Raw genomic sequence first — 27,868 nt, forward strand, 5'->3', positions numbered from 1 at the left:
GAGGTTGAATGCTACCCTAATTCGAATGCCGGCATAATTTCACGCCAGATTCTCACCTAAGTGGCACGTCTGTAGATGAAGCCGCAGGGGGGGAGCATCGCGTGAAATTATCAGAGGGAATACTGCCGCGGAGCATACGGCGGACAGCCCATTCCGTTGTCGTGTCAGCTGGTGGATGATGTGTGAAAAGGAGGATTTCGTTCCAGTGTTCCGATTTCGCTCCATTCCGATTTCGCTCCTTAATCCGATACGGGACCCTGCTTGCCGAGAAGCCGCGATCAATCTCTTTCAGGCGAATCAACGGCAGCAGGCCCTCTACGCTCGGCATACTGTCCAGGAAATGAATTGCCTATGTAGAGACGAATGTCTTCTCGCGTTCGATGATGTCCGTCAACTCTTGACGCTCGTCGGTGTCTCGCTGGATAGAGCAGACTCCCCTGACGACTGAGCAGGCTGAAACTCAGAGATTCGTGGCAACTTCCAGTTTCGGAATGTTTGGGATCAGAGAATGTGATAAGCAAGCTGGAAGATCGTGGATAGCAGAAGAATCAGAGCGAAGATGTTGAGGAGAAAAAGCTCGGTCTCCATTTTATTTATCAGTGTCAGTCAAGGACGAAGAAGTAGAAGAACAATGAATTATTATTGTCATCATTATCATTTTTCAATTGTTATTAATATCATTACCCTTATCAATAGGTTTTCAATTATCATCATGATGTTCAATGCGACGTATCAGACCAATGTGTGAGGCCGCCACCACCACTGGCCACCGGCCCAATGTGTCGATCGATTTATCATTGCTATTATTTCATTCAATCAGTCAGTCAATCAATCCATCAAGCAGTCAATCGAATGTATGCGTCAGCGATGCTAGATATAATTGTGGGAGGAACCATGATATTAATGACGATAATTATAGATGTTTCTTGAGGGATTTCGCTCAGCGACTTTATTTCGCAGATCTGCTGACGCCGACGACATATCTTCCGAATGTCAGGAGAAGAAACAATCCGAAATCGATGCACGAAATGGAACGATTTGAACTCTCTATCGATCCACCTAATCAATATTCTCTCGGGGAATCCCTTAAGAGCCACAGCTGTGAAAATATCAATGATCAATCGATCTCGATAGCTCATTGATCGGTCCGGTCGAGTCCCAATTCACCACAGCGCCTGTGCCTCTCACTGTTCCTCTGTACAGGATTAGGGCTGAATGGGTGAATGGATAGGTTGATGCACTCATGTCCAGATCGTAGAAATTACGAGATTTCATTTTAATATTATTAGAGTGGGTTGGTGTCTCTGCAATCGGTAGATTCAACGATGTAGAGCGCAAGATGAAGCTAAAAAGTGACACGAAAGAAAATTACGTGCACCGATTTCCTATCGGTTGATTGAATCGCAGCCGGTGATGTCTGCTGCGCCGGAGATGGGGAAGTGGGTTAATCAGTTGAGGAGTTGCAGGCGGGAGAATTGTCGTCATTCAACGAAAATCATTCATGATATTGATAACCTCGACGATGATAATAACATCAATAATAATTCTTCAATAATAATTGTGGAGAAATCGATCAGAGTGGTGGAAAGTGAAAGGGGAGAAAACGTTGATGACAGACAGCCAAAACTCAGGGTAGGAGAAAAACCAGATCGGACTGACCACGCGACGGTGTTTGATACAATTCGATTCACACCCATTCTGCTGTACTTCGCTGCCCCGGCTCTCAATGGCGGGGGACAGCGCAAGTTCCTTCCAGTATCGCCGTGCCTCATCTCATCTTATCCTCATCATCATCTTATCATCGTCTCGCACGAGACTGAAAATCGCACTCTCGCACTGAATCATTCGCGACGGGTGGAGCGCGTTACGACGGCGCTGCGACGACGCAACGGAGACGTCGGTGACGACATCGATCGGGCCGTCACTCACATGAACCGTCAGTCGACCACGAATCTCGCATCTGGCGAAAACATCAATACCCCTCACATAAAACGTTATTCGCTACTACTCAACACACTCACACTCTCTTCTGCTCCCTTTCGTACACACGCTCTCCTTAGGATCTTTTTCCGCCCACTTTCCAGTGTTCGTTTAGAGTGTGAGTAGAATCTGGAGCGTTTCATATATATATTATATTTTCTCTCGTCCTGCGATTCTACAAAAATCCATTCCGTTCGGGTAGGTTTCTTGTGGTTGTCTGCTCTCCCGCCCGCCCCCTTACGTCTCTGATGCCGGTGACATCGACCTCCTCCGCGGACGTCATTCCCAGTCGAGCGTCGGGTCACGTCCCCCGTTTTTCCGGGCCAGGGGTGCTCTTGGGCTCGTAGAGGCGCCCTTTCGACTTCTCGATCCAATGAAATGAACGACTGCGAGAACCACAAAGTCCTGATGTAATCTGCTGACGGTCTCTGTCTCTACTGCGGATGAATAGCCTGCAGAGCGGATTCGGCATTTCGCCCATCAGTCACTCGATCAATAGATCAATCCACAATCACTCGACAATCAGTTTTCCAATCAATCAAAACTTGGGAAGATGGTGTGGTTGCCGTGGTTTGGTTCACCTGTTTTCCACTATGTTGAGAAAAAATTCTCAAAATCACTTGATTCACTCTGACTCGAACTAGTTCTCAATGTGAATTGGGGGTTCCATAGGAAGTTTATATTAGAAGGCTTATCGTTTCTCTCTTCTTCCATCTTGACTTGAGAAATGTGATTGCAAAAATGGGACATGATATTCGGCCATCAATGCCACACTCATCATAATAGTAACAGTATAATAATAGCTAATGTCAGTTCATATAATAATAATCATGATGGTATAAATCGAATGGTAGCAGCAGTAATAGTAATAGTTGGTTATTGTGGCAATGAAGATGAATATATCGATCAAGCCATGTATCGATCGTTCGATTAGGAATCCAAAGAAGTTAAATTGCCACGGAATGGAGCGCATGATGGAATATCGCTCGATGGAGAACCCGGTGGGCGGGAGGCTTTTATCGAAAATCTCTTCGACTTCCCGATGATTGAGTTCGCGCCCACCTCATGTGTTCATTCATTTCATTCGTGAATCTTGTCCCCTCATAAGGTATCTTTTGGAGCCACATGGACGCAAGACGGCGAGTTTCCTCTGATAGCGATAAGAATGGAAATGTCTCAATCATGATCATAGTGACCATAGACCAATGGCGATATGAGGAAGGACAGCAATCATAATGACGTTAAGAATGATTTCTCCATGACCTGCGATCATCAGACAATGTGGTAACAAAAATGACCGAGACTCTAGCAAAACCTTTAAAATTAGGGTATCTCGGGCGTTCCCGGGAGAGGGTCGAAATGATATCTTCGTGAATCAACGATTTATGGGGCTGCACACTTGTATACGTGTGACGGTAATGTCTTCAATGAGTCCCCGACCGCTTGAAATCGGGGCTGGGCTCTCGTCCGCCCATTCGCCCGCTCGTCGCCCGTTCTATCACAGCAAAACGAGGATTTGAAGCGCAGGGACTCCTTAACAGAACGATGGAACCCAAAGGTCTACTCGACGGAGATTATATTTATATATATATTATATTTATATATTCAAAGATCCGTCCGTCCGTGCGCCTGTCTTTCCGCCCGCCGCATGTCATCACACGTCGCAGGGCTCTCACACAGGAATATGCGGTAGATAGTTGTCGCCATTCAAAAACATTGCACACATTCGGTTATCCTGTGGCTCCCGAACAACCGAAGATAAAAGACGAAAAAGTTCTCCCCGATACTATCAACTGTGGTTCACGACAGACGCCACGGCTTTCCTTACAGCGGTCGTTCTCTGCATCACAATCATGACTCATTTATCATGATTGAACAGAAATCTCCGTCGGCGATCCCGCTCCAGTCATGTGTGAATTGCGATTTGGTATGTTTCTTTTATAAACTCTACAATTTCCAGTTCAGTCGTGAACTCCATTCTTGCGCTCCCACCTCTCCGTTCCGGAAAATCCTTCCATTTCTTCGACTTGTTTTCATGCTTCCGTAAGGATGAAACATTTCAGATGCTCCTGCTGCTGGAGGTCGTCTGTTGAAGCTCTGGTTCCAGTTTCAAAAGTCGGAAGATTTCTTTCCATGATCTGTTCTCATATTCATCAATGCAGGGAATGAATAGGCTTCGAGCTCGAACGGTAGAAACAGCGGTCACTTACTTATTGACTAATTCTTCATGTGTGTCAACGAGCTGACGGCAAGCTTGGGGCTCGTGAAACCTTCTCGGAGTTTTTGTCGGTACTCGCGCTCAGGTTTCTGTGGGATATCCCAGAATCTCACTTTTCATTGCCTTCATCACGAACCGACACCGAATCCGAAAGGGGCTGATCTCGCGTCCGGTTGACGGGAGTGTCGAGAATCGAGTCGGAGGATCCGCCGCAATTTTTCTCCCGCAATAGTTGTCCTATGCTGCTGCTAGTGCACATCTCTTGATGGTTCGTTGGAGTAGGAACACGCTATTCATGCGTTTGTTTCCCGTCTAAATTTGCTCCATCACGATGATCATGATTATTACGATGACGACGACGACGGCGACGACGTCTGTGTTGTGGCCGTGGACAACTGATGACCCGCAAATCGCGGCTGGCTTCCTACGTGAACGAGTAGAGTGTCTTCGAAGAGATTTCGGTGAACAGTTTCTCAGTTGTTTCTCTGTTGATTGGTTTGTTGGTTATAGGGTCGACCTGGTTGACACTATGCAGGAAGTTATGATGCTGGGCTCTGCTCGACTCGATTCGCTGCAACCGGATGACACGTCGACGATGACGGAGCTCCCTCTTTTCTCTCTTGGTGGCAGTGATGGTGATGGGATACACCATCACTTTGCCCGAGCCCCCTTGCCGTCAGTATTTTGTTTCGCGCGTTTTCGACCTATGAAGTTGAAGGCGCTTTGCCGTCGGCCGCCGGCGGGGCATCTTTCCGCGGCGGCATTCGTTCGTTCATTTTGTCAAGGCCCTTCGCCTCCTCGAAACTGGCGATCTTGTGGTTCGGCGAGAATCCCGCAAGTGCTAGAAATGACGAGAGCCGTGAGTCAAGGAGACGCTAGAGGTCTGCAGGCGATCGATCGGAAAATATTGCGAGGAGCCGAGGAGTCTACAGTCTACACCACTCAATATCGTAATCCATGATATTTTTGAATCTTCGATCCGAGGAGGGAGCCCATCTGCAGATACTGACCACTGTGTAGCGATGTCTTGCCTCCTGATAGGGCTCCCATGGGCAGTGTACCGGTAGGAGTCAGACCCTTGAGTTGTAAAACGCTTTCGCTCTCTTCCCTGGAAGGCGAGTACGGGAACGTATAAAAATGAAATTGCTCTGAAGCCAGACGGGAGCGGAGGATATCGTTGACGACCGGGATGCGAGAATTTCCGTCGACTCTCGCAGCTGCACTCACCTCAGCACAGAGAAGACCCGAGCCATCTTGCCAATAGCACGGATTTTGTTGCGAATAACCTCTTTGCGTGCGCTGGCTGCTCCACCTGATATACAAAGGAGAATTGAGACAAAAGAAACGGCTTAGCTCGCCTTCACGGTACAACCCCGGCCGGACGGGGATTCATTGTAGCCGTTCCGCCGTATTTGGCAGATCACACGACCGATCCATTCTACGTAAACAGCTATGCGGTCCCCCGCAGAGCAAGTGATTTGCAAACTTCTTGATCATCGAATCTGTCTCTCGCCAAGATTGGAAGATCTGTCGCCAAGTCAGGGACAAGATCGAGGGATTCTGATTCGAATTTTTCAAGAGTAGAAGGGGACCTTAATCCCCAGCATGGAGCATCTGATGTTCTATTGTGTCAGTGTATCAGTGTCCTATGACAGAGAGAAAGAGAGGGAAAACATCCGAGAAGCGTCGAGAAAAGAGGATGTTCGGTACGATAGGACGCATGAAGTCTCGTTTTTCTGTTCACGCTTTGTTTCTTCCTTGAAGAATGTCTGTAAGACGCTTGACACGAATATGCATCGAAACAGCCAAACTGAGAAAGCAAATCGCTCCGATTGAGTCGATGCCGAAGCTTTCGCTAGGCAGCGGGATGGAATTCGATCGATCTGACGATCACTCGTTCGCGGAGACCGTATAGCACGTTTACAGTAGCGCATAAACTGTTTCGATTTCTCAGGCACTCGTGCGTCGCATGCATGTGTATCCGACAATTGGAGGAAAATCGCCACAAGCCGAGCAGCGCATGCGCTCTTGCCGTTTCAACCTGACCCGCGGTTCCCCCAAATTCGAGAGGGTCCGGGTCTCCTCAAGAGAGTAATTTTTTTTCAGATCTCTTCCGGGGCTGATATCAGTTTGGACTTAATTGATCTGGGACTCCAATCTGTCTTAGGGTTGAAACGGCAAAACTGAGAGCGGCGTACGACTGTTGGCGCCCCGTGAAGCCGGAGAGTTTTCTTGACGGCGTTCCTGCAGAAGACCCTTGCCGGTAGAATTTCATAGTGGCGGGAGCCCCGCGCCGATATAGAGTGGATGGGCCTCGGAATGGGACTGGGGCGTTATTTCTCGCAAACCCGCGGCTTTCCAGCGGCCTTTCCGATCAGTCATCGTCGTTCGCAACCCGAGATTCCAAATGATGATCTTGATAAGTACCCACAGTAAATCCATAGTTGATAAACCGAGTGGAAGTTACTAGAGGCCCCCGCCCCTCCCGAAGCACCCATGGATTACTCCAAGCATCATCATTATCGAAAGCTCCCCATGGCAAGAAATCAAAGATTCGGCCATATTCATAAGCACCGCGATCGGTATAGACTGGCAAGGACCTCGAGGGACATCAAGGGTACGGGTCCACCGATGGACTGAATGCGAAGACGGCAGCTTTTTTCTTGTGAAGATTCCCCGTAAACCCATATTGGTATCTATAGGTTCCGGCACAACATGAACGACATTCAGTAGCCTTTGAATGACACACTTACGTAGTCGAGATTGAGCAAATTGTCCACGGCGGCAAGGTTTATAAACGAGGGCGTCACAGTAGAATTTGTGCAGCAAGCGATTTAAGTAGAGATGAAATACAAAATTCGTCATTAATAAAATTTCGAGGCGGAAACTCTTCTTCCTCGACGATCGCTGAACGTTGGGCTTTCTATTCGAAGGGCGCTCTCGCTCTTTCTCTCTACAAACATGTGAACTGCAGGGCAGGAGCCCTCCTCAATTTGGCATTGAGAGGAATCTTAATCAGGAGCACAAAAGCGACTCGACGAAGCCCAACTTTCAAGGATTCGTCGGAAAGCATTGCTTGTTCCGCATACCTAAAACTCAATTCAGCAGAAGCTGAAATTGCGAGATACCTTAGACATGCATTGAGAACCAGCGACAACGACAATGAGGGAAACACACCGATCGAAAGTTAGGAAACCTTCTGAACACACCGGCCCCATGCCGAGGCGGCTCATCGCCGCCTCAACTTGATCCGGTGCAGGCGACCGGAATGAGGCAGGTCTAGGAGCTACGAGGAAGTAGTGGATCTGTAGCATGCAACAAGTTGTGAATGAGGAAACGAACTTGGAGGCACTCGAATCCGGATTGCCGACGAGGTATTTCCAAGAGCGAATTGCTCCCGAGAACATGACAGAGAAACACATAGGGAATTGAAACGGGCTTGCATATTGAATTGAAACGGGGATCAAAGGGGGCTAAGGGAAGGGAAAACAGTCTCAGCCAAGACCTTCCAGACAAGGGGTCGCTTGATGGATTCAAGCGCGGAATCCAACGTTCTCCCGACTTGTTCTTTCGGGACCCGCAATGCTCGGTTTCACAATCGCGGAAGGCAGTCGGCCGTGTCGTTCGAAATACGGCGGGAAACCGACTCATTAGATCCGCGCATCTCTAGAGAGCTCGTACACGCCGGAGAGAGCAATCTCCAGGCACGCGAGCCCGAAAGGGGGAAGGTTGGCTACCCTCGTCTGGATAGGCGAAAAAAAATTCAACGAAAGAAGCGTCGAGTTGGCACCAGGCACTACGGCGAGCTAGCGTAATTATATTTTCTACGAGATGGTTTTCTAAGTTAGGGATGTGGAGTCGAATTAACGAACACGTGAGAGGGCGCTACGGGTAGCGCCGTGCGTGGTTGATTCTAGACTCTAGTGATGAGTTGTGGACATGAATTATTTGAAGCTCTCTGAACTCCGAACCGGGGAATACTCACTGTCCTCCGTCGAATCGACCCCACCAGGCAGACCTGAGGGCGCGACGTTGCAGCGAGATAGAGGGGGCACAAAGAAGAAATGGTCAAAGCATTAGGCGAATTGAATAATTTTAAGAGTCGATCACTTCTCTCATTCCTATTCGCTAGGTCGGGATCAAAATCCTGATTCGCGTCAGATGCCGAGCCAGGTGCGCGATTCGGCACCCTCGAGCGACCGTCAAGAATTCCTCCGTTCCGCTACCCATCCGAAAAGGTGGACGGGAGCGTCGGGAATCGTGGAAAAAATACGGATAGCTCCGTGGAAAAAGCCGAAGTCACGTAGCGTTCTCTTCTTGGCTTCGAAAACGAGTACGCTTCGGGGTCGGACTGCGATCGGGGAAAATTCACATCTCCGAATAAATGATATTGGCGTCAACGGCGGAGCGCTTTCCCGGGAAGAAATTCCCAAAGCCAAAGATTGAGACATCTCGCGAGAGAACGATTGAGCCCTAAGACGGACAAGGGGCACTGGAGAAGGGTGTCCATAACAGTTTTAAAATCTACCTAGAGTGCAAGTTTAGGCTTTTAGAGAGATAGGAAACAAGATGGGAAACTCGGTTTTGAGGTACAACTTTTTGAGCTCTGGGTGGAGTGTGTATCAAAAGAAAAATCATGAACAGTGCACGACACGAGATCGAAGATTTCAGTAGACGTCAACGACACCGACGACAAGGAGATCAAGAATCGCTTGTGTCACAGCTAGACGGATCGAAGAAGAGGTTCGAGATGTGGCGGAAAACATTTTCCAGGGCTATCCGGGGTTTCCGAGGAAAACTGATAAGCTCCCCGATTCTCAATACGAATTGAATGATGTGGCTTCCAAGGCACGGCAGAACTTTACAGAGGAGGCAGACCTCCAGCGCTGCACAGAGCGATTGGAAATGTTGCCCACACGGGGGTCTGGAGGCTAAAACACTTTCGGGATTTTGGAAAAGAGTTGGAAAAAGATAGGAAAAAGACCGCTCCCCTCAAGACGTTTATGGATGACAGCACACGGAGACGAGCTCTTTAGGATCATTATTCGAAATTCCAGAAAAAGGAATGCAAAATCAAAAATCGATCCTGAATCCCGAACGATAATATTTCATCAAAAACATTAGGCTTCGACAAGATCTGGGTGTGACTGATTCAAGTGTTGGAATTTCGAAGCATGACCGGAGTAATACGAAGAATTCCTCAATTAGTATAAGACTTGGAAGATTCTGCGAGAACCGCTTCGATTCGCTCATAATATTCTTCGAGACCATACCTTCGAAAGTATCATCGCCCTCGGTCATGAGCTCGTCATCCGAGCAGATGTTCAGTACGTTGACCAACATCTCCGTCACTGTCGGGAGGGAAACGGAAAGTCATTAGCCTAGGAGGTGAGCGTCTCCTCGGTCACGTTCGAAGGACATACGCGTATCGTGAATTATTCGATAGCTAAAATTAACGAGCTTCAGCGAACCTTTCTCGCCCACAAACGGCAGAGACCAAGTGAAGACATCCATGAAGTTAGGCAGCCAGTATGGGTGTGGAGAACAGTTGAACTGTCGAATGTTCATAACGTTGTTCTCGTATTTGAGCACGGCTGCCTTGTTGTTGTAGACGTCTAGGTAGTTTGGAGCGGAGAATATTGTTATCAGCGATGGGAATCCCGTTGTTTGGGATTTGCGATACATCCGATAGCCTGCATCCTGCGCCTCGTGGGCGCGGATGATCGACAGGAGGTTATTATGCGCAAGAAAGTCGCAGCACGCCGCGTACGAGTAGAAGTACGAGCAGCCGCGGACGCTATTGTGGCTAAAATGTTCACTGGTACTCTTCTCCGAGCCGAAGTCCTCAAGGGGGTCCGACCAAAGTAGATCACACATTGGACCGTATGCTGGGGGCTCCTTGAACCGGTCTAACCTGTTGACGTGAATGGCCGGGGGAAAAAGAAAATCTCCGTTAGAACGAAATCAATTGACTGCATGAACCTGTTGAGGGACATGGTCGGCGCCGACGCAGAGCCGAATCAAGATTAATGATGAAAAGTGTCCTCCGCTGCAGCCGACAATTCAGACGAGCGGCTGAGCTAGTTAGACAAATGGATGCTCTATGCCAAGGTGACATAATGACGAACCTTCTGATATCGTCGAGCGTATGGATCTCGGGCGAGAGACCCCCGTGTACGCAAAGGAACTGCTGGTTCATGAGAGCGGCCAGGGGCAGGCAGTCGAACGCCTCCATGCAAGCATCGTAGACGCGTTCCGAGTACTTGATCTTGCACTCGGTTTTGAATGTGAAGTACTCTGTCAGATGCCGGCACTCGTGATTGCCGCGCAGTAGATAGACTGTATTAGAGTAGCAGATCTTCAGAGCCCAAAGGAATAATACACACTGCAAAAGCGAATGATCACTTAGAAAGTGAGACGTTGATCCTGCAGAAGCCCCGTAACCGAAGTCATTATCGGAGCGGAACTCGAGCGCCTCGCTCCCATCATACTTACTTCAATACTAAAGTAGCCTCGGTCTACATAGTCCCCCAGAAATAGATACTTGGTTGTGGCTGGCGGACCACCCACTTCAAATAGCTTCATGAGGTCGTAGAACTGCCCGTGGATATCGCCACAAACTGAAATGAGAAAAATACGTCATAAGGATAGAGTCATATCCAAATCATCATGCCGTGATGTAATTTGCTCTCGGAGCTGCTGTCGAGACCGCCTACGGTGTCGCCTCGTCCGTCGCTGCCCGAGCAGCGGTCACCAAGAGCAGAGAGGAGCCAGGAGCTTTCCTGATGGCGACTCGAGTCGCAAAGGGTCAACGCGAGCATATGAATTGAGGATAAAGGAAATTCGGAGACGGAAGGGAATGTAGAGGATAATCTAATGTTCGGCGACCTTCGACGCACTTATATTAAGCGCTCTAACGCTGCCCGCAACCTTATGAAGATAATGGAATGCCCCAAACAATCAAACGCTTATAGTTGCCCATACACGTGCCGGACTTCCGAGCGACCTTTTTATATTCATTCCTCAGACGGAGTGATCTCTGTAATTATACCGCCAGAGGACCTGTGTTCTCGGAGAACCCACGCCAAGCCGATCATTTCTTTGTGAGCGATAGGCAACGTCCGCGAAACTATTGATGGAATATACTCAGGATTTTGAATGAGGAGCCCGGACAGCTCCCATTTTCGAAGCGATCGTGTGCCGAGGATACCCGCAGGAACTTCCGCTCCGAACTCCAGGTCCACCGAAGGGCGCTGATGCTCCCCTCCGGAATTTTCAGTGGCCTCGTCCCTCCATCCCGTCCCGCGTGGATGACGGGGGGGGGGGCGCCGCGAGCGTTTTTTTTTTGGGATGGCGGCATTTCTAGAATTGCATTAACCTGGATTGGATGAGGATCAATTTCTCTCGGAGCGGAGAGCTTGACCTATACCAGCTTATTGGTGATATTTGCGACGACTTGTTCCTTATTAATGCTGTTATCAATTGCGTCTGCAGAATCTCTTTCCGGGGAAGAGGGGGGGGCTGCATCGGATCTCCGCTTAGGACCGATGTACAATACGGCGATTATTCTCCTATATACCATAGCATTACGAATGCACAATCCGGGAGGAGGCTGGAGCCAGTGGCGTAGCGAGCAGGAGTGCCGCCCGGGGTGGTGATTCGAATTTTCCTGTTTTTTCACCGTGCCCGACGAGAATGCCGCCCCCCGCCAGATATTTTCCTCGAAAACACTCCGTTTTTTTGGGTGCAAATCCTCGAAATGCCGCCCCTAAAGGCTCCGTAGGAAGTGCCGCCCTACCTTACTACGCTACTGGCTGGAGCCCCGTGCGTCCCCCTCTGCCCCACTCGCGTCTGATCAGCATCGTTTCCCTCTGCAGCGATCGAGAAAACATTTTAATCGTGGATGATCGGCTTGGTCTCCACGATATCAGCTCGCGGCTGGATTCCACGGAGTTCCGGGAAGACCCTCCGAACCAGAATCCATCATTAGCTATGCGTGCACATACGTGATGACTTGTTGAAGCCAGCTGCCATCGGGTGGACAGCTCGGGATTAGACGCTCGGGCTATAGCATATCTATTCAAGAGCTGCTAACAGGCTGCGAACAAGCCAATGCGGACTAGTGGACCGAAGTCGTTCCAGATCGGCCATCGAATCCCCGCCAAAGGTCGTTTCCTACAGCTAGCCCGGATCGGCCGCAATTTGCCATAAATAGTTGGAGATGCTTGCTTGCTGCTTGCCTGCGAGGGCAATGCAGGAACGACCGCCTTTGCGGCGAGCAAGATAGGATCGGGAACGAAGCGAGCCCGGACTTCGAGAGAGTGCGTTCCCGGAGTCCTGGGATAGGCGGCGGGCTCCTTTTCCCGGAAATCCCTAGACGGACCCCGGAGATATGCGCACAGTATTTTCAACTTACTAGTACTCGAAAGATGCAGGGATATTCTAATATATATGTACATAAGAGCGGAGTTCCGATGATCTCATTGAAGGAGGGCTCCGAGACCAGAACACCAACCGGAGAGTCCGGGCGAGGGGAAGGTATGCCTAGCTGAGGAATTGATCGAGAGACCTACCTGTAACGGGTGCCTCGATGTCGATCATAGTCTTCTCCTGGCGAAGGAGGGCCGCGCCATCATTAATGACTTTAAGGGCGGCGGCTTCCTCGATTCGGCCTTCGTGGATGAAGTGTTGCTTGAGGACATCGATGCGCGGCTTGCCGGTTTTCGCGTCGAACACCTCGCTAATGGTCAGCTTGTGCGACGGAGGGAAGGGAACACCTGGAAGAAGAAAAATTGTTCTTTTCTAGAGTCACATCTCTCTCGCACTTTCTACGGCGCATTTAATCTTAGCCAAGCGTTATTCTATTCCCATGATGCCGATAGATCGAGGCTGGCTAGGATCGGATGCCCCTTGAAGAAGGCGGACGACGCGACTGGAACGTCTCCTCGAAGAATCGCTACATATTCACTTCAACTTCCAAACGGGATGGCCGATCGACCAGACGACCCATCGATGTGGAGGCGAGGGCGGAAATTTACGCCCTTCTGCTGCAGGTGCTCCTGCAGATGACGACACGAGCGCTCATCTCAGGCCTCCGAACAAGCGACGAGCGGGCGAGCCCGTTGTTAGCGTTCTGCTCGCCCGCTCGCTCGTTGTGGCTCACCGGGCCACAGACGCACGTTGTGTAATCCCGTTACTTGAAAATCGCGTACGAGACCATATTCAGGAGAGGTCCATTCCTCAGCCTTTCGGGCGTGCCCACCCGTTCCTCTCATTCGCTAATGCGCGTCGAACGTGAGGGAAACGAACTCGATCCCCAGAAGGTCGCCGGAAAAATGCAGAACGGCACGTTCTGCGAACAGACTCAAAAACAACAGAAACAAATCATCGGTGCCAGTTCTATTCTCAATTGAGTCGATGTGAGACGCGTTCCGCTTGATTGGTTCGTCTGCTGACGAGGGAGCCTGATTGCATCGCTCGGCGTCGACGAGGCATGATGCGACTTTTCCATGAAGCTTTCAGCGGTATTGTGAATCAGAGCTCTGCAAAATTAGGTGACGCCTCATAGCTTCAAAGCCATAACTAAAGCCGGGTACAGGCTGTGGCATAGGTCGTCGCGTCGGCGGCGGCGGGGGCATTTCCGTACACTTCCGTTATTAAGGTTGCTCTCATTGTGAGCCCGAGCGACCCATGATGCGAGTCCGCGCACAGCGGGAGATCCCCGCTGACTGGTAATCAGACATAGAGATGATGCTTTTTCCCTCCTCGGTTTTATTTGCAGTATATTGCGTACAGACGTCCGTGGCCCTTGTCCCGCTGCAGAAAAGGAGCGGAAGAGCTCGCCCCATGGAGCGGAATTCTGCTTTTAGAATTTTGCGGATCGACGCACGCCTGCGACCGAGGAGAAAACACCAACTCGGACTAAATATAACGTCAACTCGCGGGAGGTACACTCTGAAGGGCTCGTCGAAGACAGAATCCTCGTCGCTTCCTTCCCTCGCGAGCTAGAGTTAGACTCGCCACTCTCTCTCTCCAGGAACAGGTTTATTCGAGTTTCGGGAAGAGGTTCGATGTCCCCCAGCTGCTCGTCGACGGATCGATTTTCGAGGATTGCCGACTATCCACGACGAAGCACCCATAAGCCATCCGCTCCGGCAGAAACAATAACTGGAGCTCTCCCGTCATTTCAGATCACTCGGGAAATGTCTCAGGTTTCACCGATCGGAAATCTCATTCTTCAGTCGCTCGCCATCTCAAAGTGAACAGGAGAGGGACCTCGCCTCGGTAAGCATGAAAATAATGTTCGTCGCCGGTTTTCGGCCTTCTCTCATTTTTCGTCCCCGGCCGCTAATTTTTGTCGCGTAACTCCCGACGGTGAATTTTTATTGCCGAACCCCATGGTTCGCCTCTGGGGGGAACACCTGCATGATGCTTCGAATCGTGCTCGTGTTGACGTGCAAAGTAACGACGATGTCGGCGGTGGTCTCTTCGGTTTTTGTACCTCGACGATGATGTACAATCTGCCCGTCAGTTCAGCGACGTGGATGGGTCACCCGGCCTGGTCTCAACTCGAGTCCATTTACGCGGAGTCCTAACTATGACTTGTCACATCCGAGAATCCAAGCAGTCTGCCCTGAACGACCTTGCGGCGCGGCGGCAGCCAGCTAGCTCGTTTGCCTAGCTCGTTGACTGGGTGCCGCACGCCTGGCCGGTCGACTGCTTGTCTGCTGGCCGGCCGGCCGAACGCCCTGCTGACTCTTTCCCAGCTTTCCGGGGCGAGAAGGGTTCGTAAACAAATCACGCTACACCCCCCGACAGTCCACGCACGCACTCCGCTGCCCCAGAGATTCAGCCAACAAACCGACTCCAAGCATGCAGCGGACTGAGGAAGCCCGCCGGACGCGCTCGGCTGTTGAAATTTCAACGAGAGACTTAGCGAATAAAACACGTTCTTCTGATGGCGGACCGTACAAGACCGCTGTTAGCTTCCTCATTCGGGGCTGGAACCGAGTCCGAGCTAGCGCCGGAAGGGAATGCGCGTCGACAGCCTCAATAAATATTGGGGTCGACAGGTTCTCTCGAGATGGAAGATTTAGGGAATGAATCTTTGTACTGAAATGGAATTCAGAACCGGTCACATCGGAACACGACCTGCCGCGATTAAGCGGCGAGATTTCCCGAGGGAGAACGATCTCGGGTTCCGCATGAGTCACAGAAGGGGGGGGGGGGCGGAACATCCGGGTCTGATCTCTCTCGCTCCTTCTAGCGACTGAGTTTCAAGCCTGATTCGTATCCCAAAACTCAGCCAGCCGGCCCCATAAGGTCTGCTGAGGCGAAAGATAACAATATGTCCGATAAGCAAATGGTTGCCGTGATATCCTGCTTGCCGCTGGTGCTGGCCGAACATTTGCCAAGTTCAACACCACTAAAACTCGGATCTGCTATCCGAGCCGAAATCGGGACGTGAGCAAAATATTCGGGTTCTGTCAGGTGGCTTTAATAATCGCGGTCTGTCACCAGCACGGATGACAGTTTTTCCTCCTACCACCGACGAGGCCACCCGTCCGCTGTCGGCGACTCGAGCCACAATAATTCATTGTGCAACGAGTTCAGCGCACCGTTCTATGGTGCGGAAACTAGTATCTGCGTACGAAGAATAGACAACACGAATGGCCTCACGAGGCTGTGAGCTGCATTCCGTCCCACCTCCAGACGCTACGTGACACAATACGTTTGCGCCTCATCAAAATTTTGTCAAGCAGTACTCGTCGACCGCCCTCGTTGCGCTGCATCGTGGCCCCTGGTGTCTGTTCCAGGGTTCCTGTCAGCTTCATACTCTTCCCTTGGCCGAGAGGGAGAAGACACCACGGAGAAGAATGTTCCAGGCTCAGAAGCGAGCTGTCCACTGCGTGGAGTGAAGGCTTTGTGGAATTGAAAGAAAGACACCGAAGGTCGGTTGCATTTAGTAATGAGATTCTCGGTTGAAGCGAGTCTCCAACATGCGTTGCTTGTCGGGCTCTATCTTGCAACGTCGATCGACCACCCGTCCAGCGTCAGCACGAGAAGGAGCGGCACGCAAGACAGAGTTCGTCGTGAGATTGACCGACCCGGGAGGAATGGACAGCGATATCCAATGAAGCATGGAGTTCTCAAGACGAAATATGGGAAACTCGCGACTTCGGAAGGAAGTTCTATTTCGTGGCTGAAAAAACGAATAAACAAACAAACACGATAGAAACGACTGGAGAGAATCGGAACCCCGATCCCGAAGCACAGCGGACACGAAACGATCTCGGTTCTGTCGCTCGCTCACAGCTTGCGGAAAAAAACTTCGTCGCTTCGTTTCACGCCAGCCGAGTTTGTCGATGATGGACAACAATCGATCAGGGTGGTGGCTCGTTCCTTCGATCGTCTGAATATTGATCGTTTGCTCAAGTTCAGAATCAAGGCATCTTAAACCTTCCCCGTATCCTGGCTCCCGCCCTCAATTATTATAGAAGTCACGGTTTCATCAGAATGGCGGCTTTCTTGGAATCCGAAATTTACTGCTCGGCCAACCGTTCCCGCTTCCCGATACGAACCTCGGTTCCCATCAAGTCCAAGGGAATTGAATTATTCGCAATCTATCTCCGGAGAATTTTCTGAATAACGTACGCAGACACAGCACGTGAAGCGGAGCTATCAGTCAACGTCTCCACTTTTTCTCTCGTACCCAACTCTTCGACTGATTATTTTTTAACGTCGAACTTCGACCAAACTCCTCCCGGACTCGCCCGACATTCTGGTCGACAATAACACCCGAGCTCATAATGAATAACATACGAGCCTGCCGCATCCGTTATGAGATTTGTTTTGCGACACCGACATTCCACCATTTTCGACATCTCTGAACGAACAAACAAACAAACAAGATAGAAACGACTGAGTTCATAATGAACGCAGCGGCCCGATGGTGCCGGAGAATCCAAACATATTGCAACTGGTGATGATTCAGGATCGAAGGCATCAGAGTTCGGGGCTCGTTACCAGCATTTGTTGCGTTGATGTTTATATTAACTCTCAAATTATTTTTATCATCATATATCGCATTCGCTCATCACCGTTGCTCGCACCCCGAGCCGGAACGCACCAGGTGTTGCTCCTGAAGGCACTATCCGAGCTCCCGGACTCCCTTATCTGAGGTATCGGTTTCACTCGGTGTATGTGCTGGCTGCTCTGAGCGTGAAAACGGAAGCATAGACTCGGGCCGCCGAGAGCTTGCCTCACTGTTAAACACCGAACTGAGTGAATAACGACCGACTCGTTTCCGATATGCATCGTCCGAGATCCGAAGCTCACCTCGCAGACGAAGACGGAGAATACAAGGCGCGATGATCTTCCCGATGCTTTATAGTGTTTCTTGTGGAAACACGAACCTACAGACAGCCGAGCGAGCTGCCAACAGCAAACACATTCGTGCGGTCTTGCTAGGAATTTCCTGTGGGGTTGTACCCCGCCTGCTTAATGGCATTCCCTTGCGGCCGCAACTGCTTCTTTTCTTACACAGCACGGCATTCTTGTGCTGAAGGTTTGTTGTTTCACCGAATGTGATGTGAGCTTGTAGTTGTTACTTGTTAGTGTTGTATTTGTTGACGCGGCCTCTGTCGATGATGTTTCTTCGACTGCCGTGACCAAGGAACGGATCGTAGGAGGAACTCTGAGAGACCGGTGGAAAGGTCGAGGGGAACGATTGGGAAAGTATTTTCGGGATCTCGAGCTTCCGGCCGCACAAGCGACGGGAGCCTCTCAAGATCGGCTGTTTTCGTTGTCGACCTCCGGCGAAATAGGTAAAAGGAATCAGCTACAGATCGGCGACAAATGCCGAAACGAGGTCGGCTGTAAAGACCCGCGTGCTGGTCGGAACGCCAGGAAATTCAAATATCTTCATTGAAGCGGACCAGCTTTGATTCTCCGCTGTTTACGAGAGGTCCCCGGGCTTGTTGAGCACATGCGGCCAAGTCGTTGAGAGTTCCGCAGATCGGCTATTGTTGTTACTCTAGCGGGGACCTTTTAAAACCTGCCCGGATGAAACCCTGCCTCGGAATGTCAGCTCGCAAAAGAACGCTTTCCGGAGGAATTCGAAAATGTTCAGAGCGAAGGATGAAGACGCCCCGCTATCGTTAATAGAGAGACAAAGGATCCGTCATCCTAGCAATGAGCGAGTCTTTGGACAGAACGAGGAATCGAAGGAGCGAGCACTTCACGGAACGCGCAGAGGAATACAGGAATTAAGAAGAATGCGATCAATTCGAGCCTGATCAGGATATTTCGGACGAAGCAGCACGAAATTCGAACTTGGGAAACGATGCCTTACACGTCGAACGTTTCGAGCCCGTCTCGACTGTTCTCGATAAAGGCCTTTTTCAAGAACCGGTCTCGTTAGGTGTGGCATGAGACAAAAGGGACCGGGACGGGTAAACTTCAACGGGGATTTTCGCTCGTTCGAGCCCGAGTTGCGGAGATGACTAGAAGCGGATACATCGTGATGCTCGGTGACTCTTCCGCGTGTTCTCGAAGCGAGCTCGATCATTCGTTTGGTCTTCTTTCCGGGGTGGTAGAGTTTGGCTTTTCACCCGCTCGGTTTCTCGCTTAGGCCCAAAGCCCAGTCGTTGTTTGGTGGCACAAAGAAAGCGGCCGTCTCACTCGAGCAACAACTACTACTCCTGCACTTGCTTTCCGAGCTCTCGCCATCGAATGTGTTCGCGTGCTCCTAGTTGCGCTCGCACTAATCAGAAGAGCTCGTACGATCCTCCTTTTCACCGGTTCTTTGAGACGACTGACAAATGCGTGAGGCTTCGAGACGCATAAAAATACGAGCACCTGATGCGTGAGGATATTTGTGGAACTCTGGCCGAGTGCTTCTTGAGAGATCACTCACGAGCGAGTAGATTCCGTAATGACTGTGGTTGTTATAAATATGTATTTTCGCCCTGTTTCCATCATCTGTTGTGATACTCGAGCGGGTCGTCGGAGTATGACAGACTGACGGAGACCGGCGGTCAGAGAGAATGAAAGGAGGACAGCCGAGAGGGGCATAGGGACCTTGGCATTTTGGATAACATTCAATTCAGGTGCGGCCGCTCTCGTGGTGGTGGTGGCGATGGTGACGGTAGTGGTTTTTGATGGTGGTGGAAGTTGCCCGTCAAGGAAGCCGTCAATTACGAGCGGACCCTGTTAGTTCGCTGTATGTGTGCGAGTTCGCGCGCACGCGTGCACGTCTCGCTAAACAAGGCCGGGATGGAGAAGAATTTCAAGGACAGCCCCGGGATCGGGGTCTGAGCCCCGACGGCGCAGCGCATCCTCGACGATTCGAGCTTTAATTCCAACTGGGCGGAACTACAGCTCCAGGGCCCGGAGTTGTCTCGAGTTTCTCCTCCGACGCTGCTCGCTGTTGTCGAAGAGAGTTTCCGGAGTGGATAAGATTGTGGCTGAATTTCCACACTCGGGCTCGACAGTCATGCCAGTCCGAACGAGCTCTGGATCAACATCGAATCATGATCTGGGATTATTCGACAGCTGTACTACGAAATCCCTCTATCCGCGAGCTGCTGATGAGCCGATGCTTAGCCGAGAACGGTCCGCCTGAGAGACGATCGCTTTCCTGTCGTGGCGTGTTCGTCTTCGTGTTCCAATGGGAAGTCGGCGAGCAACAGGACTCGACAAAGAAGGAAGGAGACAACTTCTATTAGAGCCAACGTGTTCCTCTCGGAATCGAGCGCTCGTCGACCGACGGAGGTCAATTATTATTATTATTCGACTTGATGGCTCCCGAACTAGCCAGCAGGAAGTGCTCGCTCGCTCGTGTGCTCGCTAGCTTGCTGTGTCGGCCGACAAGGATGTCGTTGAAATCTCACGCAGAAGAGCCTCAACTAGAGCTCGTCGCTGACGTTCTCAGAGCAGCGAGGATGTAACGACGATAGAAGAACATTCTCATCGGGAGACCTTAGATTAGATTCAGAGGAAGGGGAATTTTCGCCGAGAGATCCAATCGGAAGAAATGGAAGAGGGCGGGCTAGCGAAAGCTCCCTCCTGTGGCGGAGAGCAAGCTGCAGCGGATCCCAACATTGATCCCTCATTAATAGGTCGGACATATGTCGGAGGCTCTGCGGTTCGGAATTCTCCTTTCAAGGACGGTTACTTGTTGAAAGTAATGAGTTCATTGATCTCTGCAGCGACAGTGTTCCGGAGGCGAATCTGAACATGCCATGAAAAATCATTCATGGATCGAACCAGAGATCGGCGACCGCTCCGAAAGGACTTTCCTTTTGTTTGTCCATATGGATAGATATCGGGCCGAGAGCGAGGCTCCGGGAGCGGCAGGCTCCGGGATCACGGCAGACCCTTGCAGATGTTCCTTTCGAGGTTCTAGCCTGCATGTCGTGACAGCAGTGATTTCCGAACGGATACTGCGAGGCGGTCGTTTTCGGAATCGCAGACGTCCTGATTTAGGTACGGTTTTCCTCTCGTGACGTGTGTCTGAGCCACCTGGTTGAATTTTTTCGGGTTCCAGCTCCTTTGGCACGTTACTACTTTTGAGAGCTTTGGCTTCGATGACAGACACCGTCGGCAACGCCACGTCGGGTCTCCGCAGCCCGATTTAGGGGAAATTCTTCAGGGGAAGCCCGGGCGAGAGCAATGACCTATGAGCGTCGATATCTGCAGTCTGGCAATCAGGCCGTATTATGACAACATTGTTGAGTAGCGACGGGCGCACATCATAATGGCACTCGACTAGATACGTCGAAATGCTCATACACAAGTCCTTGATTCGTGTTCGATTAACTCGAGGGCAACCCCACAATATAGTATTTCCGCAAGGCGCCGTATGACTCAGGACCTGTGATAACGAATGACGGAGAACCTGCAACGGCTATTTATAGTAGAGATCCGACGACGGTTGTTTGAGCGATGGTGGTGCTGTCGGAGAAGCTATACATATAACAATCCAAATCTATTGCTCGAAAGCTCGCCGAGGGACCGGTCGTCACTCTTGATCAGTCTGGATCATATACTAAGGCGACTCATGGAAGTCGCCACCACCGTCTCCGGTGGTCGCTAACAGCCTGAGATTGGCCATCGATCTCGAAATCCATGCGCTGGGGGACACAGCTGAGAATATCTGCGATGCCGACGCAGACTGCAAGGGATCAATCGCTTCGTGCGGATGACGAGTGCTCGGCACGACCCGCTTCCGCAGTGTGTACTCCAACTCGTGTCATACGCATCGTGACTTCCATCCCACGAAACCGCGAGGGCTCCCTCCGGGAACTCCTCTTCCGTTGGACAATAGTGGGAAAGGTCGGGAGGACTGGCGAAGCTCAATTTCGATCATTCGGAGAAATTCTGAGACATCGTCGAGCGAAACTCCATTCCCAGAACCTCGGAACTTTTCATTGCATCATTTGGAGACGGAGCGAGAATAAAAGCAGGAATTCCGAAGGCCGCTGATCAAGGCCGAGTTAAAGAGAGATCTAAACAGCTCCATGGAGGATCGATAATAATCTGACGTTACCAGGCAAACGTCACATCCAGAGACGGATTTTGCGCGTGCTTCTACCGTCTCTGCGTTCTGCCATAGTATTTCCTTCTGCGCCGTTAGAACAACACGCGAGGCGGAACGACCGTGATTCGACTTCCAGCGATTTAGTGCGATCCCTCGCGGATAAAATCAAGAATGACTCCGATTCTGGAAAGATGCATATTACGAGAATTCTTAGAGTGAGAATCCTCGCTCGAGGCAATACTCTCTGTACCGCTTCTCGAGAGGACCTCGCATCGAACATCCGGAGACTGCAAGTTGTCGAGTGAGCCCGACGGACGATTTGTTGTTTCTTCCCCGCCGTACTCGTCCCCTCGGGCCAGTGTACGAGCGAGCAGAAGGACCCGACAAATCGCGCGTCTCGCTCTTCCCGGATCGATCGGCACTTGACAATCCGTCGAGCAAATGATGACGACCACGCCGCTGGAGGCGACGGATGACGTGAGAAGACGTCGTCGTTAAACGTTCAACAGAAGGAATCAACCGAGCCTCGAGGAGCTCGTGGCAGACGAAGGACAGATGAAAGGACGTGGAGCGGGACGTTATTCCCCTCTCGTCGTTCGTCTCCTCCTCTTGCCTTTTTCGGCCGGATGGGATCTCGAATTTCGGGTCTGGAACGTTACCATCAGGGCACGGGCCCCGCCAGCCACCGACCGACCAACCAACCAGGCAACCAGCAACGCACCAGCCAGCTTCAGAGTCGCAGGCATTCGGTTCTAAAGCACCCGTCACCACCGTCGGTCGGCTCCGTCGCCTAGCGACGACGGTTTCCCGTCGAGAATCTCTGCAGCTGCACAACGGAACTATCGTCGAGGATTGAGGTCCACCACGGGAGGAGATACGCTCGAAATTGCCAATGAGCAAACGGTTTTTCGACTCCGGTCCAACCTCGAGAATTCAATCACCTCGGAATCCGACAACGGCAGACGATTCCACACGAGGATTTTGAAAGGATCGGAAAAGCAATAAAGACATCGGAGACTGATGCAGCAGGTGGAGGGCCGGAGTCGGAAGAGGGCAAAGAGCTCGACGGAATCATCGGAACCGAGAACTCACACCTGTCCTTTTGATGGGCTGGCTTGACATTCCGACATTGTTGGACCCGATCGTCGCGTAAAATCGGTCCGGAGAAAACCGCAGCCCGCCGGGGAATTTAGGCAGCTGCGCGCTCGAGCTCGATCGCTTTCGTCTGCCATTTCCATCCAAGGGCTCTTTTCTGGCTCTGGCCGCGCGTATCATCGTACATGACTCGGTGGAGAGAAGTATGCAACATCGAAGGAGGAGGAGGTTGAGATTTGAATTGCAAACTGCATTCCTCTACAGCGGGTTCCCCGAGCGGCGAGAGCTGGTTTCCGCTGCATCCAAGTCGTTGCTCTCCATATATGTATCCACGACGACCCATGCTTCAAGAAATCTTTTGAGACAGCCACGTATTCTCGTACATATTTGTATGTTTTTCACCGAACAGCCGCGCTTCTGCAGCCTTAATCCGACGAAAGCTCCCAGAGACTCGGAACGCGAGCCAGGACGCACGCGACGGCGTGCGCGCTGAAGATGTAAGTCTGCTAAGACAGCGAGAGAATACTTCTGGGACTCCTCTGATGCGCTTATCTGCCGAACGAGCGAGAGCCGCTGTTGCTCCGAATGCGGGACTCCGGGGGTCGAATGAGGCCGGGCGGGGGAGGACGGGAAGGTGAGCGGAAGAATTCACCGATAGGGGAATAGAAGAAGCAGCGAGCAATCCTTCATGAAGGATGAACTTCCCCGTTCCTTTCGTAACATCTCTCCTTCGCTGAGTCTGGTAGTTTGTCCGATGATGGATCAAATACTTAGAAGTATTTACTCTGGTGAACAACGGAGCCTGCTCGTTCATGGTCGGTTCCGCCTCCGCCTCGGAGTGAGGAAAAAGCTCAACATACGCTCGGATACGGACGGAACCAGACAACTTCCCCGCTCACGAATGGGTTCAGTTCAGGATCTGCTCATCAGGGGACCGTCCATGAATGTACATATATGTATGTGTCATATGAACAAAAATAACCACTAGTCGCCGACTTCTCAAATGGCCTTGGGAACAATTATCATCCTCAACCGATGTCCCAGCAGGAGCATCGCAGACCGAGGAATATCCGTCCTTGAGCAGATAACAACGTCCGGAAACACCACGAAGTCAATCGAATCAATAGTCCGTCGCCGATTTGCCTCCGCGACCAAAGCGGCGGATAGCGCGGCTAGATAGCGCAATCGTTGGACCGAAGGCACAGAAAGCATCTCGTATCTGTGTACGTGACAACGAGTCGACGGACCGTTCACTAGACTGCTAGGTTTTCGAAGTTGACGACGACGGTAGTGGCAGCAGCAGCAGCGGCCAAAGTAAACACCGTAGGCCACGATGCTGGACTACAACGCCCTCGTCACGGATCCGTTCGTTCAGATCTTGTACACCTCGAATCGAGAGGATTCTGAGGTCGATTTGAAATTTGAGCAGCGCTCGCCAAGGCTCTCTTCGGCTGCAGCTCGCGAACGCCTGGGTGAACTCGCAGTCCGCCGTTCGGTCGGTGCTGTATACGAAGAGGCGATCTTGATCGTTGAAGCCTTCCGAGAAAACAGCCTCCCATGTTGGTAAGCATCGGAATTAGTATTCGGATTCGCCTGTCAATCCATCGGCTGAATGATTGAAAGTGGAAGTCTCCGTGAAGTCCAAACGGCTCCGTCAGTCGGCGGCTCGGACAAGCCATTATTCTCTTCTGCATCCAGAGGAACGGGCGCACACATCCGGAAAAAAAACTTCCCGTCTGGATCTCATTTTCCCCGAAGAGTTACCCATAATCGATTCAGGCTGATATCATCGAACTCAAATAAGCTGCACTTCGACAGAACGATTAAGAATGAGCGGTAATTATTCCACAACCCTGCACTTTGGAAATTTCGCGTCCCCGATCCTTCCGATACCGGCAAGCCTTCCGATTCTTATCCGAGGAACATGGATTACTTCCAGAGTGTTCCGCTCGGTATCCAAGATAGGTGTTCCCGTTGAGAGAATTCGTCATTTGAGTGAGAGCTCCCTCGATCCCGTCGGGAGATCGCGAATCTTGCTTCGGATGGTAGCTCAGTTCGCAAATGAATCGTAAACTTTCGACTTTGAATTTTTGAATCCGCCTCCGGCGACAATGTGCGTTGTCGACACTCACATATCAATCATCCACGACCGGTGTTCGAGAACGAGCTTCTGGAATCGGCGGAAATCGACTGAGCCACTGTCGATGACGTAACCTTACGTGCGACGCTGCATCGGAATATTCGCAGATGAAAGGTACCGCAGATGTCTTCGGACTTCAGGAAACGCGGATCTGACGCTTCCGAGAAAGAGAAACGTTCCCAGTTCTGAAGTTTCTGTTCCCACGAACGAGCCTGTCAGAGAATCGTGGCGAAAGGAAAGTTCGCGTCGGAAACGAAAAGAATCGTGGAGTTTTCGAAATAAAAATCGATGAGGAACCACCGCATCGGCTTCGAGCTCGACACATCGATGTGGCCATCAATTTTAGCATTTCCATCTTTTGAAGCGGAGTCTTTCACGCTCGAGGGCGAGGAAGACGGCTACTCTGCCCCAAAAAATATCTCCAAATCATGGCATGGGAGGCGAGAGTTCAGCTGAGAGAGCAGATTGCGTTCGGCACGCATGGGCTCCTCGCAGTCGGCCAGTATGTGAGTCACGAGGAGGCATCCAGACTAAGCAACCGAAAGCGATTCCGTCCAAGGCCGTGGCGGATCTCAATAGTCGCCAACTCATTCCGTGAGAGAGCTTCCAATCAATCCGACGAGCACGCATTCAACCGGTGTGGGCGCTGCGCTCCCGAGCCGGAGTTCGAGCTCTGCTTTCTTCCAGCGCGTCCGACCATTCAAAAACCGCGCCCACGGCCCTCCGTTGAGAGAACTCACCAAACAAACCCCATCGGGCTGATCGGAGAGAGAAATCCTAATGTCATTCTAAAGAGTATCCTTGGAGCCGCATCAGGCCGACCGTTCGCGTCCCGGAGCGGCGGAACCTCTGGAGCCGACGCAGGAAGTCTTCTTCTCCTCTGCTGCTCCATTCGTCCGGTCTTGTGAACGAGTAATTTGGAGTGAAGGAACCATGCCAGCACCTTTTGTGTGAAAGGCCAGTCAGTGCGGAGCATCGGCGTCGCTCCAAGGAGAGCAGCGAGGGCGCGAAGGAGGGGCTCTCAATGCTAAATATAGATCTCCACAGAAGTCCCGAAAGCTCGCCGCCAAGCCGACGCATCTTATCGAAACTTCGGAACGAAGACAGGAAGCCAAAAACGTCGCATTATAGAGGAACGGCTCGAAAGAATTATTTAGGAACCACGGAGGGATGGCTCTCGACCGATCCGATGATGAGCTCATAGGTGGACGTTGGTAGTGCTATCAAAAGAATGCGGCTCCAAGAACAGTCGTCTACGCTATTGACTCGATCAGGGAGTGAATTTCGACGAGCGATCATCAATCATTTCGTCGAGCAATTTATTTGCGGCGGCAACGATCGTCGAAAAGCTTCTCAATTGGCTTCGACTTGAAGGCGAGCCAGTTGGGAGCGATCATGAGGTTCTCTCGGAACAGCGTATCCGGGACATCTCATGCGATACGACAAGTCATCCGCCCCGATAGCTACGACTGCCACAATGTGCCAGAGCATTGCGGCTGACACTTCGCGCGTTTTGCATGGGGTGCCCCTTTTTCGAAATGGACGTTCCTAGAACTTCTGCCCATGCGCTCCCCTCCATCGCGTTCGCTCGAGTTGAGTCGTCTGCTAGACCGAGAAAGGATCCGGCAATTTTTTCCCAGCGCAGCCTTTCTCAAGGGGCGGCATTTCGCAGACAGAGCTTTCTCGTTTTCACTGTGGTCTGTCTCCTTTTTTCCTCCCCCATGCGGAGCTCGCAGGGATGACATGACCTCAGGGGCGAACAGGAAGTCGGCCATAACCGAAGAGACGAATGAGACGACCGATCGAGAAAAACACAAAAAACCCCACTCTGTTCAAGAATTCAACGCCAGAGAAGCTCTCCCTGTACCCCGCGTCCCCGCTCCCCCGTCTCACGCTGCATCGATCCGTTTCACTGATGGACGCGGATCGTTTGCCGCGAAAAACTCTTTGCCGATGATTCCGTCCACAGTCTATAAATAAAAGCGACAGGAATAAAAGTTTGCTATGCTCGTGCTCTCTTATTTACTCAGATAGGTGACAGACAAGAGGGCATAGGCTTCGGTGGGTCCGATCCCTCAGCCCAGATCCACCGGAGAGATAAGACAAAGCCGGGGCCAGTTCAAATTCGACGCAGTCCAGGTCGTTGGCTCACAGCGGCCTACACACTCCGTTTTATTGTACGTGTCCGAGAGTTTGGAGGCCGTTCCATTAGGCGGCTTTGTTGCTACTGTAGGCCGCGCAGGCGGCCGACAACGAGGCAACTCGATTCCGCTAATTCGGTCGTTACGGCATCCCTCCGTCTGTGTAAGGCCTGTTCGCTTTGTGACTTCTGTAGAGCACTTTTTCATTCCGTCGAGTGTCGTTTTGAATACACCCCGGATCGCCATCTTTCGTTCATTTCCCGCCGACTGCTGGAAAAGAATGCATCGATCCACTCACTCGTTAGCCTGAGGCTGACACCTCGCCCCGTCCCTGGCGTGCCGAATCGATGTGAACCACTCTCATTCCAACGATTTTTTCTTCGCTGGGGAGTCCAGGATATGGACTCCCAGCGAGCGAACGTCCCTAGCTCATCACACTAGCGATGGAATAAATCTTCGATTGCTAGTGGGCCCCGACTCGGCGGCTCTAAATTATCAACGTTTTTCGAGCCCAAGAGCTTTTCTGGGGCTATTCGGTGGTTTGGAGCAGCATCGCGCAATCTTGTTCCCTCGATATCCCTGGAATATCTCGAAGCGCTTCGGAATTCCTCAGATTGCTTGAAACGCGTTCGACAGTCATGCATCCGTCACACGGACGAGTGAGGTGATAACATCCTTGATACGCAGTGGCGCATCGCAATTAACGTCTGAGTGAGCCTCCTCCTGTTCGGTCACAGTTGAGGAGTCGCCGG

The 27,868-nt window shown here is 51.3% G+C and overlaps 1 protein-coding gene across 1 annotated transcript in view; it reads right to left on the reverse strand.

The window, feature by feature from the left end:
- Window positions 1-390: 390 nt before the first annotated feature.
- The window catches only part of LOC100904034 (serine/threonine-protein phosphatase 2B catalytic subunit 2), a 30,588-nt gene continuing 3,110 nt past the window's right edge, over window positions 391-27,868 (reverse strand). Inside the window, exons 2-10 of the mRNA XM_029111159.1 lie at window positions 12,772-12,975; window positions 10,694-10,818; window positions 10,327-10,583; window positions 9,670-10,112; window positions 9,472-9,549; window positions 5,426-5,510; window positions 5,209-5,306; window positions 4,933-5,039; window positions 391-453 (exon numbers count right to left, since the gene is read on the reverse strand). Of these exons, the coding sequence (XP_028966992.1) occupies window positions 391-453; window positions 4,933-5,039; window positions 5,209-5,306; window positions 5,426-5,510; window positions 9,472-9,549; window positions 9,670-10,112; window positions 10,327-10,583; window positions 10,694-10,818; window positions 12,772-12,975 (1,460 nt within the window). The remainder of the gene's footprint in view (window positions 454-4,932; window positions 5,040-5,208; window positions 5,307-5,425; window positions 5,511-9,471; window positions 9,550-9,669; window positions 10,113-10,326; window positions 10,584-10,693; window positions 10,819-12,771; window positions 12,976-27,868) is intronic.

Source organism: Galendromus occidentalis, unplaced genomic scaffold (genome assembly GCF_000255335.2).
Source record: "Galendromus occidentalis unplaced genomic scaffold, Mocc_1.1 scf7180000077360, whole genome shotgun sequence".
NCBI lineage: Eukaryota > Metazoa > Arthropoda > Arachnida > Mesostigmata > Phytoseiidae > Galendromus > Galendromus occidentalis.